Here is a 20,197-nt window from a genome sequence, read left to right as displayed (position 1 = left end):
AACAAACTCTCCAAAATGTTTTTAAGTTACTTATCTTGAAAGTTGAAAATGTGTTAAGGAATAGGAGTGGTGAAATATAAGAACTATAAGAAAGAATAATTGAAGAGCCAAGAAATGAGTAGACAATGGCTCTTTAATCACTGAGGGTTCCTCAGACTCTACTATTGATATTTAGCCAAATCAGGTTAAATATAAGTTAATTTTAAGGAACACTGTAACCAGAGTGGCTGAAATTTTAATTATAATTGCCTGCGAGTTTGTAGTTGCTATATTTTTAAAGCAAAAAGGATGATTCTAAGCACTGATGTAGTAATAATAGCACATACTTTGGTAGCTTTTACATATGTTGTCTTGTTTGATCTTCATAAGGAGTCAAAACTATGAAGTATCAGTATTATTGTCCAAACTCAATTGATGAGCTGATGCACAGAAAGTTTGTGAATCTGCCCAAGATCAAAAGCTAGTGGCAGACCTTTGTCTTCTGGCTCCATAAGCCATGGTCTTATTTTTCACATGTTTGTTTCTGTAAAGGATAATGTGTCTTAATGTTTTTTGTAAATGCCTAGCCCAATTCCTCCTCCTTTGGAGAAAATGGATAACTCTTGAGGTTTAATTTTTTTTTCTTTTTAAAAAGTATGATCTGAACCTGTGATGGTGATGAAAATATAAATAAAATATAAATATGTATGAATAAGAAGTGATAATTGCTACTGTAGCCCCTGAAGAGTGGGATTGTACTGTGAAGTAACTTTCTATCTCTCTTAGTGGCATGGCAGAAAAGCAGATCATCTCATAAAACTGGCAGGAGAACTAAAGAAGGAAGAATTGGCAGAGTAGGAGGATCCTATGAAATGCAGAATAGAAAAGAAATTTCAAAAGGAATAGTATCTGCATAATGGAACCAGTATGGGAGGAACATAAGAATAGTGACAGGATTCCATTAAAATAACTCAGGCACAGAAGATGGACAGAGCAGAAAATTCATTTTGAATTAAGTGAAAGTACTAATCAAGTTTCATATGCCAAAGAGAAGAAGCTAGTGGGGAAAAAGGATTTATAACAAAGAAAACATGCAAATGTATGTCTTGGTAAGGTTTAGCATTTGTCAGTAAAACTTGAACAAAAGATTGGGAGAATAATAGATTCCAGTAGGAATGAATCTTTCTTCTCTTACACTTAGACAGGGACCTGAAAAGGTAGCTTGACTTGAGACTAAAAGACTAGAAAGAGGCAGAAGGTAGGCTAATACCACATTTCATATTTGTTTTCTGGCCCAGACTTATGACTCCATCAGTGTAGGAATGTTTTGATGTGGAAACTCCTGCCAATGATACATATAAGTCAGTTGAAGATGTAGCCTGTAGACTGGGAAAATTGTGTAGGATACTAATTGGATAAATGTTGTCCCTGTCCTCCCTCTCCCCCCAGTCATGTACATAAGAAAGTATTGTAGATTCATAGATTTAGAGCCTAAAGGGACTTAACAGGTCATCTAGTCAGAGACAGGATTTGAATCCAGGTCTATTCACTATGCAGTATTTAATAGAAACTACTTTTGTTCCATTATGAGTCAGTAGGCCAAATCTACACAGTCTTAATGCTTGACCTGTATTAAAAATTAAAGGTAATTTCTGGGGATTAATGAAACAGTAGTGTCAAGGGAGGGACTCATTTAGACCTAAAATAATATCAATAATAATAACTATTAATCTCTAACATTTCTATGGCACCTTAAGATTGATAAGGTAAATTTGATGTCATTATTATCCCCATTTTACAGAAGATGAAATTAAGGTTGATAGATAGTAAGTAACTTAACCCACAGTCACAGAGCTAATGTATCTGAAGGAGGAGCATTCAAAACCCAAGTCTTATCTGATTCTAAAATTTAGTTGCATTTTTGCTTTGGGTTTTTAAATATATATATATATATATATATATATATATATATTCATTAGTTTTCAATATTTTATAATAGTTTGATAAGTTTAGTTTCTTTCAACTAGACAGGTACTTTAGAAGCTAAGAATGCTGAACTTGGAGTCAGGAAGAACTAAGTTCATATCATATCTTTTGTGGTCAAGGTCATTTACCCAAAGTCTGATAATTAGCCTCAGTTTCCTCATTTGCAAAATAGGTTCAATGGCTACAGTTACCTCACATCTTGTGAGGATTAGATGAGATAATAGGTAAAACACTTGGCAAACCTGAAAGGGTTGTATAAATGATAGTTACCACCAGCACTAGTATTGTTGCTACTATTCAGTCCTACCTTAATAACTTAAACTAGTAGCTCATGTTCTTAAGTGGTATTCTTGTACTCCTAACTAAGAATATGTTATATTGTGAAAACACTTTCATCATTGTAGTCGTGTTTGCTTAGGATTGTATTTATGCTAACTTCTGTGGACAATACTGGGTAAAGATCAGAGAAGTCATTGAGGGATCATGTAAAACTGCTAATTTTCACTTACTACAATTAATAAAAGCTTTAATTTTGAGATGGAAATTTTCTTAACTCAGTGTAATCAATGGAGTAATTTTAAAAACATTCCTGTGGTGCATTTACCTAACATTTTATCTTGCATGCTTCTATTTCATGTCAAAATATCTGTTATCAAGATAGTGTTATTAACAAAACATACATATATGGTACTCAATGCTGAATCAGACTGGTTAACCCAAGCATAGCAATTTGTTTCTGCTGTACTAATTACAGTAGAAAAGTTCACTAAATAGTGGTGGGTGGTATGTGCAGCAGTGTTCATAGTATTGTTTCTTCATTGCCGACTGTTTTTCCCAGGACAAAAGTTAACTTATACCTAAAAATTAACTATTATGTTACCAGATGAGTTTTATGATTTATAGTCATAGCAACTTATATGAAAATTTAGTTTTGTTTATGGTGGTGGGAAATAAATATTCCCAATACATAAGTGAATGGAGAAATATATATGATGTGTTGACTGTACCTAATGATGTGCAATAAACCAACTAAAACTGGAAAAAGAAAGTCAGAAAAAGACAGACTGGGCAAGCTTTGGGTAAGTGCATGGATTATTAATATCTGTGATACCAGAGACTTAAAATGATGGCACTTCTTAAGCATAACCTTGAGCAGCTCTGGGCTAGATGCTAAGGATAAAGATGCCACCTTCCCTTGAGAAAGTGATGAGTTTTCAGATGGGCAAGATGTGCAAATAGCCAAAGTATAAATTATAATATGACTAAGTGTCTAGGAAAATTTTAACAGAGAAGTATGAGAAACTCAAAAAGGGAGAGTTCATTTTTAGCTAAAGAGGTCAGTGAAAGCACTATAGAAACTCTGGTCCCCCAAGATAGGGGGAAGCCTTTAAAGAGGGAAATATTTCAGGGAGAATATAGCTTTGGTTGTGGTAGTAGGGAGGGGTGGAAATTCCCAACATTGAGGTTGTTGCATGTAAGTACATGGAATGGGTGACAGCAAAAGAGGTCTGGGAAAAGTGAATAGTTTATTTTGAATGGAATATAATTGATTGTATAAAATTTTAAAGACATCACATATTACCATGCCATTTGTTTAAAAATGAAATCTGTCACATTTTTATGCACTTTAAATTCCTAGATAATAGGACATAGCAGAATGTATTATATTGTACATAATCAGTGGTTAATGAATATTTGGTGACTTGAATTAAACCACTCTTTGAATAGAAATGAAAAAGGTTGTTTTGTTTTTGTTTAATAAGTCTAAGACTAATAATGAAAACTTAAATGTGTTGGTATTGTTGAGCATTGCTGGATCACAAAGAAACCACTTCAATCATTGTTGAGACCACTTTAAATTTATTCCTTTTTGTAGGATAGACAGGAGGAAGAATGCCTCAGTAGTTCCCAGTGAAGTATTAGACCTGGCAGTTTTATTTCATCAGGGGTATACTCAAGGCTGCATGTTGTGCTTATTCCAAACAGTAAGGAAGAATATGACATCCATAGCTGTCTTAAACTAGAGTAGTATTCACTAAAGCTCCCTCATTACCTTTTGGTTTTTTAAAATTGTAATTGTTTAAGCAGATAATGACAGAAAAAGATGAATTTGGTTACTGTATTGAATACTAGCCAGATTCATGGTTACTGTCCTAGGGATTAGAAAATGTAATTTTATTGAGAGTAGGATTCAGTCAGTAAATAGAAAATGGGGAAACTGAGCCCTCTAAATGAAAGAAGCGATAGCTTGGGGGTAGAAGAGATCTCTCATATTGAATGTCTAATTTTTTATTTTCTTCTACTGCTCTGATTTGAATTTGTCCAAGAAGGATCAAATATTAGTAATTTGTGCAAAATAAATGAACTGTAGAGAGTAAGTTTTAGGTTTGGGATATGTTTTATACCATATCTTGTGTGTGTGTGTGTGTGTGTGTGTGTGTGTGTGTGTGTGTGTGTGTTTTTAAACATTACATCTATTGCTTTTATTTGTTTCAGGTAAATTCTAATGGATTATTGATTTCCCTTGCAGACAGTTTAAAAAAGCAAGCAAGCTAACCCAGCATGACCATATCGCACTACTTCATAAGATCTGTCAGATTCACATATACTATTTTATTTCTTTCAAGGTTAAGAACTAGGACTATTCAAAATATAGATGGATGGTGAAAATTATCATCTAGCTCATAATTAAAGATAAACTATAGGTGTTTTCTTGTTGTCTGGGGGAAAGATATTAGAAAAGAGACTGTTTTTATTCATTTGAGTTAATGTTCAGTATGTTCAATATATAGTTTATATAAGTTCACTATGTACAAGGCAAGGAAGAATACACAAAAGTTACTAGCTACTGTCCTTTCTTTCTAGGAGGGAAATAACAGAATTGTTATCTGGCCAACTAACAGAAACTATTTCTGTATAATATAGACTAGACTTAAGGACTGTGTCATATTTCAAGTGTTTAAAAAATATGAACGTACTACAATAAAGTCAAATTAGCACACATTTTTCATAGATACTGCACTAATTAAAACAATCTCTTTTTTTGGGGGGGGGTGGGGACACTTTAACTTTTTTGAAAAGATAATAGTTGTGTCCCATGGGAAACAAATTCGTCCTTGCATTTTCCCTTAGGTGCACACGGGCCACTTGGAGAGTCTCAAATGTTAATTTTGAGCCAAAGAAAAAAATTTACTTACATATTCAGTTCCTAGTTTTTAAACGTCCTCGCAGAAATTTTAAAGGTAAGATTTTACAAACAGCCCCTAATTTTTTTGGTTTGATGGATGCCTGCCTTTAAGACTAAAGTTTCCCCCTATTCTTTTTTTTTTTTTTTTTTTTTTAATTGTGTTCTCCAATTTTCTTCTGTTTACACAGTGCCTTTTCAAGGGGCTCTTTGTGCTTCATTCTTTCTTAGGAAGTTGTCCCTTGCTAAATTTCTTCCATTTGCCCTAGGCTTTTTTTGTGCTTTGGATCTCCCATTATTTTTATTGACTACCACTGTCTGTGCATACTGATTATAAGGGCCTACCTCCTCCTGCTACCATCCTCAGCGCAGTAGAAGAGCAAAAAGTAAAATGTGTGAGCCTGTCTTTGGTGAATGCTGATTAGCTACTGACATAAAAGTACACTTTATTCGGTAGAAGCATGCTTGGCTAGTGTGATTCTGGGGTTCTTTTTACCCTGAAAAAAGACATTTATATTTATCTGGATATTGAAAATTATTGTGATGCATTTCTTTTGAATATTAATCTATATTGCTACTAAATGGGTAGTTTGCTTGAATTATGGCAAGCTATAGCCATGGCATGGGACTTAAAACTTTTGATTTTATAAGGCCTTCGTTTCAATATGTGATAAAAATTGTATTTTAAATCCATTTTGATTGTTTAGACTGAATTTTCAGTCCTTTGCTTATATTAAGCATGATGAAAGGGTACAATGAATTTCTAATGATTTGCATATGTGATGTGAGGATACCTCTAAACTACTCTTGGTAATCTAGCTTTTTCCCAGATTGGCATCTCAGCAGTTTCTTTACTGTCACACAAGAATATGGGGGTGACCTTTCTTATCCTCCACATTTGAACTGGGTGAATGTTGATTGGGTCAGGCACAGAGAGATGTTGAATGACTTTACACATGATTTTTTTTTTTTTTTTTTTACACATGATTTTTTTTTAATCCCAGCTTCTGCTCCCTTTAGTGAACAGACTAATAATCAGTAATACAGGGCTGAATTATTCCTGTTTGTGTAATTAGGTATAGCTATAATCAGTGTAATTTATGATACATATATATCATGTATTTTACATAAATAGTAGGAATGCCTCTCCCATTTCTACCTTCTTCCATTCAGTCCTTCCCAAATATAGAGTTATAAAACAGATAAAGAGAAATTCAAAATCAGTGAAGTATCTACACACTTTGTAATGAAGCTGTTAGTCTTGGAAATGTGAAGTAATTTTGCTTGTGATAAACATAATAAAATGACAATTGAAACCCCATTAAAAAGTGCTTGTGAGACTTTGGCCAGAGCCTGGCATGTAATAAGTATTTAATAAATGCTTGTTAACTTTGCTGAATTAGGAAGGTCAAAAAATACAGTAAGAGTGGTTTCTATTGGGGCATGAGCTTATTATTTATCTTTCTTATCAGAACTCAAATTTTACAATCCCAAAGGTTTTTAATGTTCCTAAATTCTTTTCCCCTTAAAGATTATTTGTAGAGTTATCTGTATATTTGTCTCAGGCAGAGAATTCTTCTACCTAATTTAGCATGGGCTGGGATTTCAACTTGAACATAATGCTATATGATGAGACAAAGTCAATATGAAAAAGGAAAAGAGAAAAATGGATTTAAAAATGTGATGTGGTCTAATACTTAGTTTTTCCTCCAAGATAATCTGCTGTACAAGAACAAGGATAGTTAATGGTGGTAGAATCAGGATTTATGATTGTCGGGATGATATTGGGAGTATGGGTAGAGTTTATAAGGGAATATCAGAATAATCTTAGTTGGAAAAGGAATAATTGACAAGTAATTGACTACCAGAAATGTGTAGTGAGAGCAGAAGAGAACTCCAAGCAGCATAAAGAAGTTTGGAGGAAGGAAGGGGGGGGGGGGGGGAAGAGACCTGGAGTAGTGGTGAGAAAGGTAATATTCACAAAATTTTGAGATAGAGGGATGGAGTCCTAATTATTTTATTAAGTAAGTACAGAACAGGAAAACCTACTTCAACTTAATGAAAATTGTTCAGTTTGCTTTAGGTATCTTTGGGGCCATTGGCTGCATTCTACATAGCCATATACAATTATCTGATTTTATAGGATTCCATGCTTTAGTATGGAACTAAGTGGTCATTACCCTCACAGAAGAACCAGATTAAATTTGAGAGACAATTGTAATTGTAATCTGGATAATTTTTCCCCCTGTTGTACTTTTTTTTTTTTTTAAGCTTTTTATTTTCTGACTATATGCATAGTTTTCAACATTCACCCTTGCAAAACCTTGTTTTTTTTTCCCCTTCCTTCCCTTAGATGGCAAATAATCTAATATATTTTTAAAATGTACAGTTCTTCTATACATATTTCTGCAATTATCGTGTTGCACAAGAAAAATCAGATCAAAAAGGAAAAAAAATGAAAAAGAAAACAAATGCAAGGAACAAAAAAAAGTAAAAATACTGTGTTGTGGTCTACATTCAGTTCCCACTGTCCTCTCTTTGGGTACAGATGGTTCTCTGTATCACAAGACCATTGGAACTGGCCTGAATCACCTCACTGTTGAAAAGACCAGCTTAATTTTTATGTGTTTTTTGAAGCAGAGTTCAAAGAATGTTTTAGTGAACATTAAGGTCCCCCCCCCCCCCCCCCCCCCCCCGCCCCCCCCCCCCCCCCCCCCCCCCTCTCTTAAAGAACATTCATGTTTTGAAATATCAAGTGACTGGTTTAAAAAAAAATTCAAGTTTAACTTTCATACGTTAGCAAGTATTTTTACTCTTGTGAATATGCTGATCATCATTTCTTTGTCTCTCTAATGGGTTATCAAGGAAGAATCACAAAACAAATCTTAGAAGCATCCTGTTAGGATTTAAGATCTTGATGATCCCTGATCCATTTTCTGTCATGAATGGATTTTTCAAGAGTCCTTATAGGCATGCTATAATGTTATGTAATGTAAGTAAAACATCAGCTCCTGTTACAGATTCAACTCTTGCTTATCTGCAAGCTTCCATGGTTTCTTTGTTAGATGCATAATTTGTCAGTGTTCCTGGACAAGATCTGAAAGGTAAACCAAGTATTGCTCCTTCTTTTCCCGACTGCCCATTTCTCTATTTTGATTCCCTGTCATCCTTATCTACCTCCAATATTTACATATACAAAGTCAGAAGGATACTAGATGCTATATTTTCTTTGTTATCTCCTTACTCCTTGTTGTGAGATAAAATAAGATTTGAATATTTTTGAGATAAGATTTTAAAGTATATTCTGTATATTACAAGTAGCACCTATCACCCTCAAATTCCTTCTTTAATTTTGCATTATTATCCTGTGTGTAGAGAGTTTGAACATTGAGCAAGGCTTTTAAATGCATTATTTTATTTGATCTGTGAAATAAATTAAAAAATAAGTAAGCATGATTATAGCATGGCCAGGTGCTTCTCATTGTATTCTGACCACCTAGCACAATTTTGTAGTTTAGTAGATGCCTAATTAATTGAACTTTACAGATGAAAAAGCTGAAGTACAGAATGCTTAAATAACTTATCTAAGTTATAAACATGTAGTTAGTAGCAAATTGAAGAGCAAAAATCTAAGGATTCTGAATCCCATGCACTGCTCTTGTCTCTACATAGTACTGTTTGAGGGTACGATATGAACCACATGAAAGCTTTGAACAAATGCTTTGAGCACCCTTCTGCCTATTCTGGCTTTACTGTCAGCATACATATAGTCTGTACATGGCCGAAAGACTACATTTCTTGGTTATTGCTGATTTTCCTCCCTGAGAAACATCCATGACATTATAAACAAATATCAAACTAAATAGCATAGAAATTGAGAAGCTGTCATGCAAATAGGAATAATAACTAGCTTAGGATCATATAATTAAGGATAAGAAGTAGGAATAGAATTCAAAAAGTCTGGCTCACTCTTTTTATACTTATTTTACCATTTGTAAGGGATGTCAAGTTGTAGACAGGATAAAAATACTAACAGATGTGCTGCAAGGTAATGGACATGATATTATGAATCAGTTTGGTATGCATTCAGTCTTGTTCTGAAACAGAGCAGTCTACTCTTTAAAACAGATACTGATAGTTACACTGTTTGTAAAAGTCAAATTGAAGTTCTAAGTAGTGATAATCTATCAAAGATAGATTAAACTTTTTGAATAATTGAGATTTTTTTATTAGCAAATATGAATTTAATAAGCTGTTTGTGAATAGCTGTGTAGATTTCTCCACGTAGTTCATTTTTTAATTTCAAAAGCCTTTTAATTATCATTTTATTTTGTTTTTTTTCCTTATATGATTTGCAGAGTAGAAGTAAAATTTCCAAATAGCACTTTAAGGCTTGCAAAGATCCTTACTTTATGCTATCTTATTTGATCGTCATAACAATCCCTTAAATAAACCAAGGCTCACAGTGGTTAAGTGGCCTATCCAGGGCCACACAACTAGTAAATGGTTGAGGGAAGATTATAACTGAAGGCTTTGTGGCTTAAAGTCTCTCACCATTGCATAAGTGAGAGTTGGATTCAGGCTTAGACACTTAGTAGTATTTAAACTGATCTTTGCCTCAGTTTCCCCATTTGTAAAATGAGATTGTAACAGAGGTATTGTGGGGATCAAATGAGATAATGTATGTAAAACATTTTCGAAAGCCTTAAAGCACTATATAAATGCTAACCATTATTACATAAAATATTAATAAGATTTCAGTTCAAGATCATTATTGTCATTTGAGGGATTCAATGATGACAAAAATTAGGTTTTTCATTTTGGCTTTTGATATGTTTTCTAGATACTAGTTTAAAAACAAGTTTGCATTCATCTCCTGTAAAAGTCTTATATTCTGATTCTTTTAATTGTTGATTGAAAGGCTCCATTCTCATTCTCAGTTAAATCCTGCATGGTGTATAACTTCTGAAATTAGTAATAATTCCAGAGAAATTTTCTTTGATTGCTTTACCTCTCAATAGCCCATAACTCTTGATAGATATATGGTAACTACATGTATTAATTTTTTTTGTAAAATTATGATTTTGATAATGTGGTAGTACAGAAAAATGATTTGGAAATGAGTGCAGATGGGTAATCTTTCCAATTAAGTTAATTTGGGTTTAACAGGCTATATTTTGCAAATTGTATATTTAAATTATTTTATTGTAAAGCCTCATTCACTTGTAATAGTGAAGAGCTATTGTGAATTGCAAATGTTTGAAATGAATGGGAAATAAAAGAATGCCAGATTTCATTTATACTTGGAAAAACAGAATCTGTATTAGTTTAATACAGTCATCTCAATCTGGGTACTGTGAGAGAGTTCTAAGTAGATGGTGGAAATTGGAACTCTAAAGCCCTCCCAACAGCTGTTTTGCATAGTGGTAAAATCAGCCCAGTTCTTTATGCTGTGACCTTCCTCTGTTCCTGAATCTTGCCTGCCTCTTTAGTCCCCTAGCTTACCATTCTACTATGATTTCAGGGGAGATATAATACCTGGAGTAGGTCAGTTTTAGAAGAGATGGGCAGATTGAGAAGTGATTCAGGAAATTTGAAATCACAAAATTTGAAGCTCAGTAGTGTAGTGGTAAGTACCTGGAAAAGTAGTCTCTGATTAGAGATTTTCTTCTTCAACAGTACTTGACTCATCAGAAACAGCTATGCTTAAAAACAAAGTAAAGTGTTATCTCTGAAAATTTTCAGAAAATTTACAGAGGAAGAATTATGTTGTTTTTGTTTTTAAATCTATTTAATTTTATTAGTTATGGGAGAACATACAAATTGGGACCTAGGTGAGTTAATACTTAGAACTTTCAAGTGTTTTTTTTTTTTTTTTTAGAGACTATTTTTAAAGGCAAAATAAATCTCATTTTTAATTTTAAAGATTTTTTTTAACTTTAAAAAAAATGTACTTTTTTTTTTTTTAAGATGGCCCTCCTGAAGCACCTGTGACAAATGGCAGTACTACTACTATCACCACTACCCTGAATGATGACCTGGATATCTTTGGCCCAATGATCTCTAATCCTTTACCAGCAACAGTCATACCCCCAACCCAGGTATGTTTTGAATTATTATTGCTTGTTTTTTCCTCCATAATTCTGAAAAAACCAATAAGCTGAAGTGCAGCTATAGAGTAGAGAGTTAAGGAATTCAAATGACTTTGAGATTGACTGAGATAAATAAGTGCCTTGTAATAAGTAAATAAATACTTGTAAATAAGTACTTGTAATGTGGGTTTGTAATAGCTAAAGATGAAATTTCTCTTATGTAGATCATAAGCTTTACTTAAGATGTATCTGATGGTATTCTAAGTGTCATATCCCATTTTTTAAAATTAAAAAATCATTTAAAAAATTATGAACTTAACAATTATAAACAGATTCGTGCACACAAAAGACAAACCAAAAAAAAAAAAAAAAGGCCAATCACCTCTTTGAGAAAATTATCTCTATCTCTTCTTCCATCCCCTCCTTGTCTGTAGAACCTCTCCACCCCCTCTTTTGTCATTAAAAAGGTGGTGGGTGTATTTTATCTTTTGGTGGTTTTATGATCCAGGCCAGTCTGCTGATTCATGCCCAGCATTTGAACAAAATGAATGTTAATGTAAAATTTATCTAATATTAGAGATGGTAAAACGATACAAATACTCTATAGAATAGATATTACCCTCTGCTTTCGAAAGTACCATGGAAATAGGAGAGCTGGGGCAATTTTATTGGAATTCCCCCTGCAGAGAAAAAGCTGTGCTTTTTCTGCCTCATTTAACAGGAAAGCAATTCCAGTGGTCCAATCCCTTCTCTCCAGCCCTGCCAGATTCCAAGGCTAGATTCCTTAAGAGAAAATCATTCTAACCTGCAGAATAACTTTCATTTCTATTATATTAACCTTGCTAATTTTTTAATACCTATGTCTAATCTGTTTTTGGTAATGCTGGATTTTAAAATCACCTTAATGGGATTTTTAAAGGAGAAATATACACATTTAAAAGTTCTATTCTGCAATCAAGAAAAAACACTGAGACATTTTGAATTTCATTTTAAACTCTTTATTTCCTCCAAAATAGGCAACAAAATATTTTCACTAAAATGTGTGTTTATTCTTAGAACATAGATTTCAAGCTGGAAAAGACAGATGTTAAAGATCACATAGTCCAACTATCTCATTTTATGAAACGGGAAAACTGAGTCCCACAGAGATTAAATGACTTGCTTAAGATCACACAAATAAATGGCAGAAACAGGATTTTAACCTAGGTGGTTCCTAATCTTTTCACTGTACCACATGACCACCAGTGGTTCCTTTTTGAATAGGAGATGAAATTTTGTGCCATATACCTGATTTATTTGGACAGAAAGCTTAATAAGAAAACCATTTCAGTTTTATATTGCATCATCAGAAAATAAATCATTCTCATTAGAAGCAGAGATACTATTTTTTGAAAAGAAATTTATCTGAAATAACCTTTTTAAAACTCTTTATTGTCAGCATTTGCTTTGGAAGAATCTGTTTTGTGGAATGGTACTTTTTTGGTTTTATGTCTATGTTCCTTTAAAAACTTTGCATATATAGTTTAATTGATGACTGTTAAAATCATTTACCTTTTGATTTGTTTGTATTGTGCAGAGATGAGTGTGCATGAGACAATAAAAAATTGATACCACTCTAGTATTATGGCTTTCCAAAGAAAGATTTGATATAATAATCTGAACATGAAAAGTAATTTGTTTGCTCTGGTATTCTGGTGAAGCTGTTGTATTTGCCAGGCTTCTTTGGATTTCTTTGGGTGCTCAAGTTGCTTTACAATATTTCTAAGATTTACTTCCTCTGTACTAGTTTGCAATGAGCCATGTGCAGCATCTGCACATCTAAACCAATAATTAAACCATCAAGACTGAAATTTGTGGAAGGGGGCTCTGGGTAGAATTCTTTTGGGGAGTGCTTTTCTTTAGAGAACATCTTTCATATAGTCTTCCTAATGATCCTTAAACATACTGGACATAAAATACTTTTAATTGACCTGCTTTTATTTTTTTGTTACAAATTGCTTTTCAACCTGAAGTATATGTAGCTTGTACTTATGTTGACTTGGGAAGTACCAGCACAATACAAAATTCTGAGTAAATATTTCATCAATTTTCAAGATTTAATAATCTTGATTAAACAGCAGTCAAACATAGATTCAAAGTATAACTCATTAAGATATGTTTTTAAATAGTGCCTTTTTATTGAAATTCATGATGGCACTGAAACCTTTGAGACTGGTCAGTTCAAATGTCTTATCCTTGTAACTAGTGAGATTCATTTATAAACTTTTCAATTCTCTTGCTACAAAATTATAATTAACAGTTAACTTTCAAATTTTTTCCCCAAAAGAACCCAGAAATTCATACGGTATTATCTCTAAGGGCCACAAGGTGAAGGGGGAATGTATTTCTAGAGTATATACCTGCCCTGCGTTCATTGAATTTATGTCCCCAGTGCTCTGCACAGGACCTGGCACGTTGTAGGCATTTGATACCTTTTAATGGATTGAATAATGGTGAGGTTTCAGGTCATTCATTGTGTTGGGAGAAAAAAAAATATCCAGAAAATTTGACATTTATGGAAGAGATTATATTTTCAGAGTATGTCAAAGATTTTTATCTTTTAAAAACTTCAGCAGTCTATATTTTTGTTGATGTGGATTTCTTTCCACCAGTGTAAATCAGAACTGTTTCATAATTTAGAAAATTTCCCTTAAGAGTTATTATGACCCAGTGATCATTAGTTTCTTTAGGCAGTTGTCTCTTTTTGGCACTATACTCACTGGCCTTTTCCTCCAGAACTTGTGTTACTCAGGTATAACCTGTAAGATTCAGTCACTTCTACATCACAATGAAACATCAGTAAGACTTTGGTGACTGAGATAATGTGTTTTTTCCTTTTCCCTTTCCTTCCTTCCTCCCTCCCTCCCTCCCTCTCTCCCTCTCTCCCTCTCTTCCTTTCTATAACTGGGATACTAGAAAATTTTTTTTGGCCTAGATGCATAATTTCATTCATTTTAAGGAACTCCCACTAAATTCCCTTTACCATTACAAAAATGCAATTTAAGAGTTAACCCCTGTTGTACTAAAAGATGAGATGATTTACTCAGCATCATATTATCAGGTTGTGATTCTTATACTCAGGTTGACTACTTCTTATATTGTTAAAGTTGTCATATATAAAATGTTCTTTTTAAAATGTTGCCGATTAAAGAAAGGACTAAATATTTTAAAGTGGAAGGGGACTACAAATTAGAATCATAATGTTGATGTACTTTACGGTTTTATAAAGTTTCTTTTAGCAGTTTAAAAACAAAATGTTTTTCAATTAATTAAAACCTTGATTAACCATTATGTTTGGGGCATTAGTTATTTTTGTAAGTAAAATTAATCATTGTATCTATTCATTTAAATTTTTTTTAAAACTCTGGATTACATTCATTTTCCTGTCTTAATAGTCAAGAGCATACCAAATGTAATTGATTCTTCAATAATGCAAGATTGTGCCGTGCATATTTTTCAGTTTGTATCATTTATTTCTGACATTATATAGATGTGGAAATGAGTAACCCCAGGGTATAACCTAAAGTTGTTCAATTTAATTGAATAAATATTTATTAAGCATAGTTATTCAACTATGTACATAATACCAATGATGTAACAATAACAATAATAAAATCACTCTTGCCTTCATGGACTGCATTATATTGCATGGACTGAATTTGTATCATATTGACTTGGCATTTGTCTTTCTCATAAAAGGAGTATAAAATATAGAGAGAATAATTAGGAGGCTTATCATAGTTTCTGAATAAGTTGGAAACATTTTTTGACTAATATAATTGTTAGGGGGTCATGCCCCAACTCCCAAGTGGAACAGGCCTTATGTTACCAGCACTGCCTATCCACCTGGAATGGTAAAAACTGTGAACAGTGAGGGGCGAGAACCAGGATGGTGTGAGACTTCATTTATTACATAGACTACAGGTGCTTTTATCATCTTGGTGCTTGTTTCTAGTTAATACTTCATACATAATCACGTTCTAGCCTAGAGAATAGGTACATGATTCTCTACAGGAAGCTACACGTAGACATGATGTGTGCATTCCTTTCCTAAGGATATTCAGGGTAATGCCCTCTAAGGTCCGGCACGCCTCCCCGGGAACTGCCATGTTGCTCCTTTGGGTGGGACCCCCTTCCTCCCAGCTCCATCTTGTTCACTCTTACAAGGCTACCCTCAGATTACCTGAGCCATGCCCTGTGTGATGTCCAAGGCTGGCGGGGGGGGAGGGGGTTGGCAAGCTCTCTTACATATAATATGGTGGCAAAAGCTAAATCTAAATTTTGATTTACGATAATTGATTGTGAAGAAAATGGGCTACTTGCTCATATATTGAGCAATTTTTGAGAACTCCTTTAAACCAAGGGATTGGATTGCATATCTTAAAAGTGGCAGTTAAGAAGGGGAAGAAAGAGGAATGGGAAACTCCATGTACCTGATTCCCTGTGCCTTTTCTGGCACAGACATAGCCACTACTAACACTACTGTGCAGTTTGTTTAGTGGACACATACTAGAGACTGGATTATAGAAAAGATAACCTGACAACATTCCTGTAATTAAGAAACCCTTGCATGAGTTTATTTATTTTGCATGAGTTTAGTCTAAGTAATTAAATAATTTGTTTATGTATGGCTTTGAGCCACCATTAAACCACAATGAGCTGTGGTTTAATTTGTAAAAGTGCCCTTAAGTTTTTTCAGCTCCTATTTTGATATTTGTGTTTTCAGGGGCCCCCCACAGTACCAGTAGCTGCCACTTTAACTGCCAGTTCTGCAGATCTGGATCTGTTTACTGAGCCAACTACAAAATCAGAAGAATCGGCAAAGAAGCAACTCTCCAAAGATTCCATCCTATCCTTATATGGGACAGGGACCATTCAGCAACCAAGTACTCCAGGTTGTTAATTTTCAAAGTTATTTTCCAAAGGTTTCAATTCCACATATGCACTTTGTATTTAATGCAGGTTTTAGATATGTGGTTAGAAATTCATCAGTGTAATATCAATTGTATATGTCCTCTATTATTTAGATATGAGATGGATGCGTTTACTCTTGCAATTTGCACAACTAAGAAACTGAAATGAAAACAGCATTTAATTAAAGGGCAAGTATAGGATTCAAAAATTTTATTCATTTAGAATTAACAAGCTGTTCACATATTACCTAATACAGTTTCACAGGCTTCTAGAAAATGAATTATCTTGGATTGATAAAAACCCGATTTGCATGAAAGTTATGATATGTACAAGATGAAATAGTCTGCATGTAAAAAAAGACAAGTTGAATTTCGTGTATGTTCCAAGATTGTTTGAACATTTCAAAATAATTGTTATGAAACTAGAATTGTATTTTGTAAATTTTACTGTATATACAGCTTGAGTGTATTTCAGGCAATTTCCTCTAAAACAATGGAACCTATTCCTTATTTAAGTGGAAATTGTACTGGGAAACCTGACTCTAAAAGCTATCCATCAAAGCCAAACTATAGTTAACTCTCATTTATTTGTACAATTGAAGAACAGTGTTATTGAATTACCTTAACTAGCAGATAAACCAAAATCATTTGGGGATTGTTGAATGAATTATATGTTAATTCAGTTTGCATAAATTGGTAGAGAGATGGCCTCCTCAGAAGTGTGCTAGGATGACTAGTAAAATCAAACTAGACTGATATGACAGTTTTCCCTGTTGAAGTGAACAAAGTAAACAGATGTACATAGTCCACAAAAGGATAATAGAAAGATGACTGTAATTGTCAATGGAAGCAGAGTGTTTAGATTTCTTTTCTTCCTCTCTCCCTCTTCCCCTATAATGTAGGTATGTTTATGGGTCCCTCAACTATGCCATTTACCTCACAAGCACCAACTCAGTTTCAAGGCTTTCCATCCATGGGAGTACCTGTGCCCGCAGCCACTGGAATCATGGGAAATATGATGGGACAATCTGTACCCGTCATGGGACAAAATGCAAGCATGATGGTTGGCATGGCAATGCCCAATGGGTTTGTGGGAAATGCACAAACTGGTGTGATGCCACTTCCTCAAAATGTGGTCGGGTCCCAAGGAGGAATGGGAGGACAGATGGGAGCAGCACAAAACAAGTTTGGTGTCCAGCAGACTCAGCAGCCCCCATGGAACCTCTCTCAGGTATGAGACTTGTGCTTTCCAGCTTTTTTCCAAACCAAAAAGAGCACATTTATTCATGTTATTTGAGTTTAATTTTTCGCTAAATGCACTATTATGAAAGAGATGCTATTTAGCTATAAGAAGTATTTTAATATTTGAATGCTCACAAAGCAAGTGAGTTTCAAAACCTTTTTGGTGTATTAACATGTTGTCAGGATGAATTCAGTAATCTGTTGATGAGTCTAGAATTTTTAAAAACAATACTGTGACACAAATTTACAATAGGCAGTATCTATTGTCCATGTCTAGCATAGTGCCTGAACTACATACACACACACTTGATATATACTGAATGTTTAATATAAACCTATTAAAATGTTCAGAAGTAGAATTTGTAGTTCTTATACAAAGAAAGAATGACTTTGGTTACTATAGAATAAAAGTTTTAACAAATTCTAAAGCTTTTTTTCTCCAATTAATTTTTAAAATCTTTTAAAATTCAGATATTAGGGAAACACTATAGTCGGATCACAAATGTGAAAAGTCATATTAGGTTAACCAGATTGGTGTTCTGTATGGATTGTTATCAACCTAAAGGAAAAAAAATTAATGCGCAAATGAGATCATTCACAAAATGGTGTTTTCCACTTATTTCACCACACTGGATAACTAATTTCAAAACTATCTCAAGTAGCATTTCCTCTTAATTATATTAAAACTATTACACAGAGTGTTCTTTAATTCTAGGATGGGGTAAATAAGCCCATAGCCATTCTATCGTTATCTCTTACAGATTTTTTTATATGTAAGTCCATGCTTTTTAAACCAAAATTAACTTAACGTTTTTTTGTCTCAGCAGCATATTGAGCCAATAGCTACAACAGAAATGCTGTCTATGACAACTCCTTTTTCCTAGGCCATAATTAATTATTTAAAGTTCTCATCCATCCAAGATAGGTTTTTTTCCCCTTTAAATGCATTTGTCACTTTGTATTTCAGGCAATCATATGAGATTTTTCTACCTGTTAACTTTAGTGTCATCTGCAAACTTTAAAGGTGATATGGTGTATTTATTCTCCTTTCGAGATAATTTGTAAAAAATGTTACATAAACCTGATTTCAACACCAGTTTCTGGGGAAATAATATTTATTGCAAATACTTTTCCATTCCAAAGAGGATCCTATTTATTGCCTTGCAACTAGCTCTCTTTTGATGACAAAACACATCTCAATTCCTTGGTAGCTTGCTGCCTCATTTTTTATTTCCTTTCAACTGTTTTTGGTGTGAAACCTTTTTAGAAGACTTGTTAAAGCCTCCAAAATTTGGGTCCAGGGTTTTTAGTCTACCCCCAAAATTTTTGCATTTTGTGATCTTCAACTTTGGTTACAGCAACCTTGCTGGGTTTTTGACAGGAGACTCACCTGTCTACAATTGCCAGAATCTCCTCTGGAGCCCTTCTCTAAAAATGCATGTGAGAGCTTCCAACTCTAGCCAAAGAGGAGAAAAGAAGGCATAAAAGCAGTAAGACCCAGAAGGTTGCACTTTTTTTCTTTCTTTTTTTTTTTTTTTTATATTTTACTATCATTCTAAATATGCTGGTGAATATTAATCTTAAAAGATTTCCTAAATATTAGAAACAGAACACAAACTCAAATTTGCTTGTTAGAAGATTTTAGGATATAATTTTTGTTAACTTAGATTTACGTCTTACACATATTCTTAAAAAAAATTTTTCTTCAAGGAATCTGAAAAAAATCTACTATCAGATACAACGAATGTATTGATTAGGGTAGACAGTCTCTTCACTGTTGATCAGATGCTGCATTTTTGACCAAATGAGTGTCTTTCTCTTGAACTCAGAACACAAAGTAAGTTATTTTAGTAATTCTGCTTATCTTTCTTAAGTCTGAGCTGCTCCATGTGCCATCTATCCTGAGCGGGTGAGGTGCTTGAAATATTTTTTAATTAGAAGGTGCATATAAACAATTTGTAACATCTTTCCCTTCATTGAAGAACAGGGAAATTTGCTCTCATTAACTGTTTGACCTGTTATATAGGATATGAACTAGCATTATTTTTTGTCAGTTTTGAGAGATGTTTCAGGATATAATCCAGCCAAGTATATAAGACTGACTTGAAGTTTTCTGTATAAAAATTCAGGCTTCAAACTGGGATCACAGTAAAGTTCATCTCATCTCAGTTGCTAAGCTTTTGTTTTCAAGCACATACCATTCTATGCTATTGACAGATGGCAGAGATATCCTCTGGTGACTACTGCCATCAGGCATGAGGTTTGGAGGAATCTTTACTGCTTTTTAACCATAGTTGAAGCAATGTGGGAAGTAATGGATTTACCTGCTATGCACGCACATACACAGCCTCCAATTTGGACAAAATTTGTCTTAATCTTCAAGGGTCACATATACCATAAAATAATATGATAGATTTTTAGATTTGCCTAACATTTACTTGGCTTTCTTTTTCATTAGGACATTGGTAAGCAATTCAGGATCATATTTTTAATGATCATCTTTGTTTTGGCAGGGTATGTGCAGATTTTAGTCCTTGAAAAAATCACTAAACTGTTAAAGACAGAAATTTTAGAAAGAAACTAATACCTGTGCCATGCAATATTAGTATAATAGGCATAATTTAGGAGCATCTGACTTTTAGAATGTTTGAATTTCTGAAGTACTTTAACCCTTATTTCATCTCTGAAATTTTAAAACTTCCCAGTGAATACATTGCTATCACGTTATATGCAGTTTTTATGGCTACATTCCTGTGGGTTGC

General features: G+C 33.7%; 1 protein-coding gene across 1 annotated transcript in view; it reads left to right on the top strand.

The window, feature by feature from the left end:
* Positions 1-20,197, top strand: part of SMAP1 (small ArfGAP 1) — a 196,077-nt gene that overhangs the window by 173,199 nt on the left and 2,681 nt on the right. Inside the window, exons 8-10 of the mRNA XM_031964663.1 lie at positions 11,120-11,250; positions 16,007-16,175; positions 17,096-17,424. Of these exons, the coding sequence (XP_031820523.1) occupies positions 11,120-11,250; positions 16,007-16,175; positions 17,096-17,424 (629 nt within the window). The remainder of the gene's footprint in view (positions 1-11,119; positions 11,251-16,006; positions 16,176-17,095; positions 17,425-20,197) is intronic.

The sequence above is a fragment of the Sarcophilus harrisii genome, chromosome 4, assembly GCF_902635505.1.
Source record: "Sarcophilus harrisii chromosome 4, mSarHar1.11, whole genome shotgun sequence".
Lineage (NCBI taxonomy): Eukaryota > Metazoa > Chordata > Mammalia > Dasyuromorphia > Dasyuridae > Sarcophilus > Sarcophilus harrisii.
This window is presented reverse-complemented; position numbering and strand designations above follow the sequence as displayed.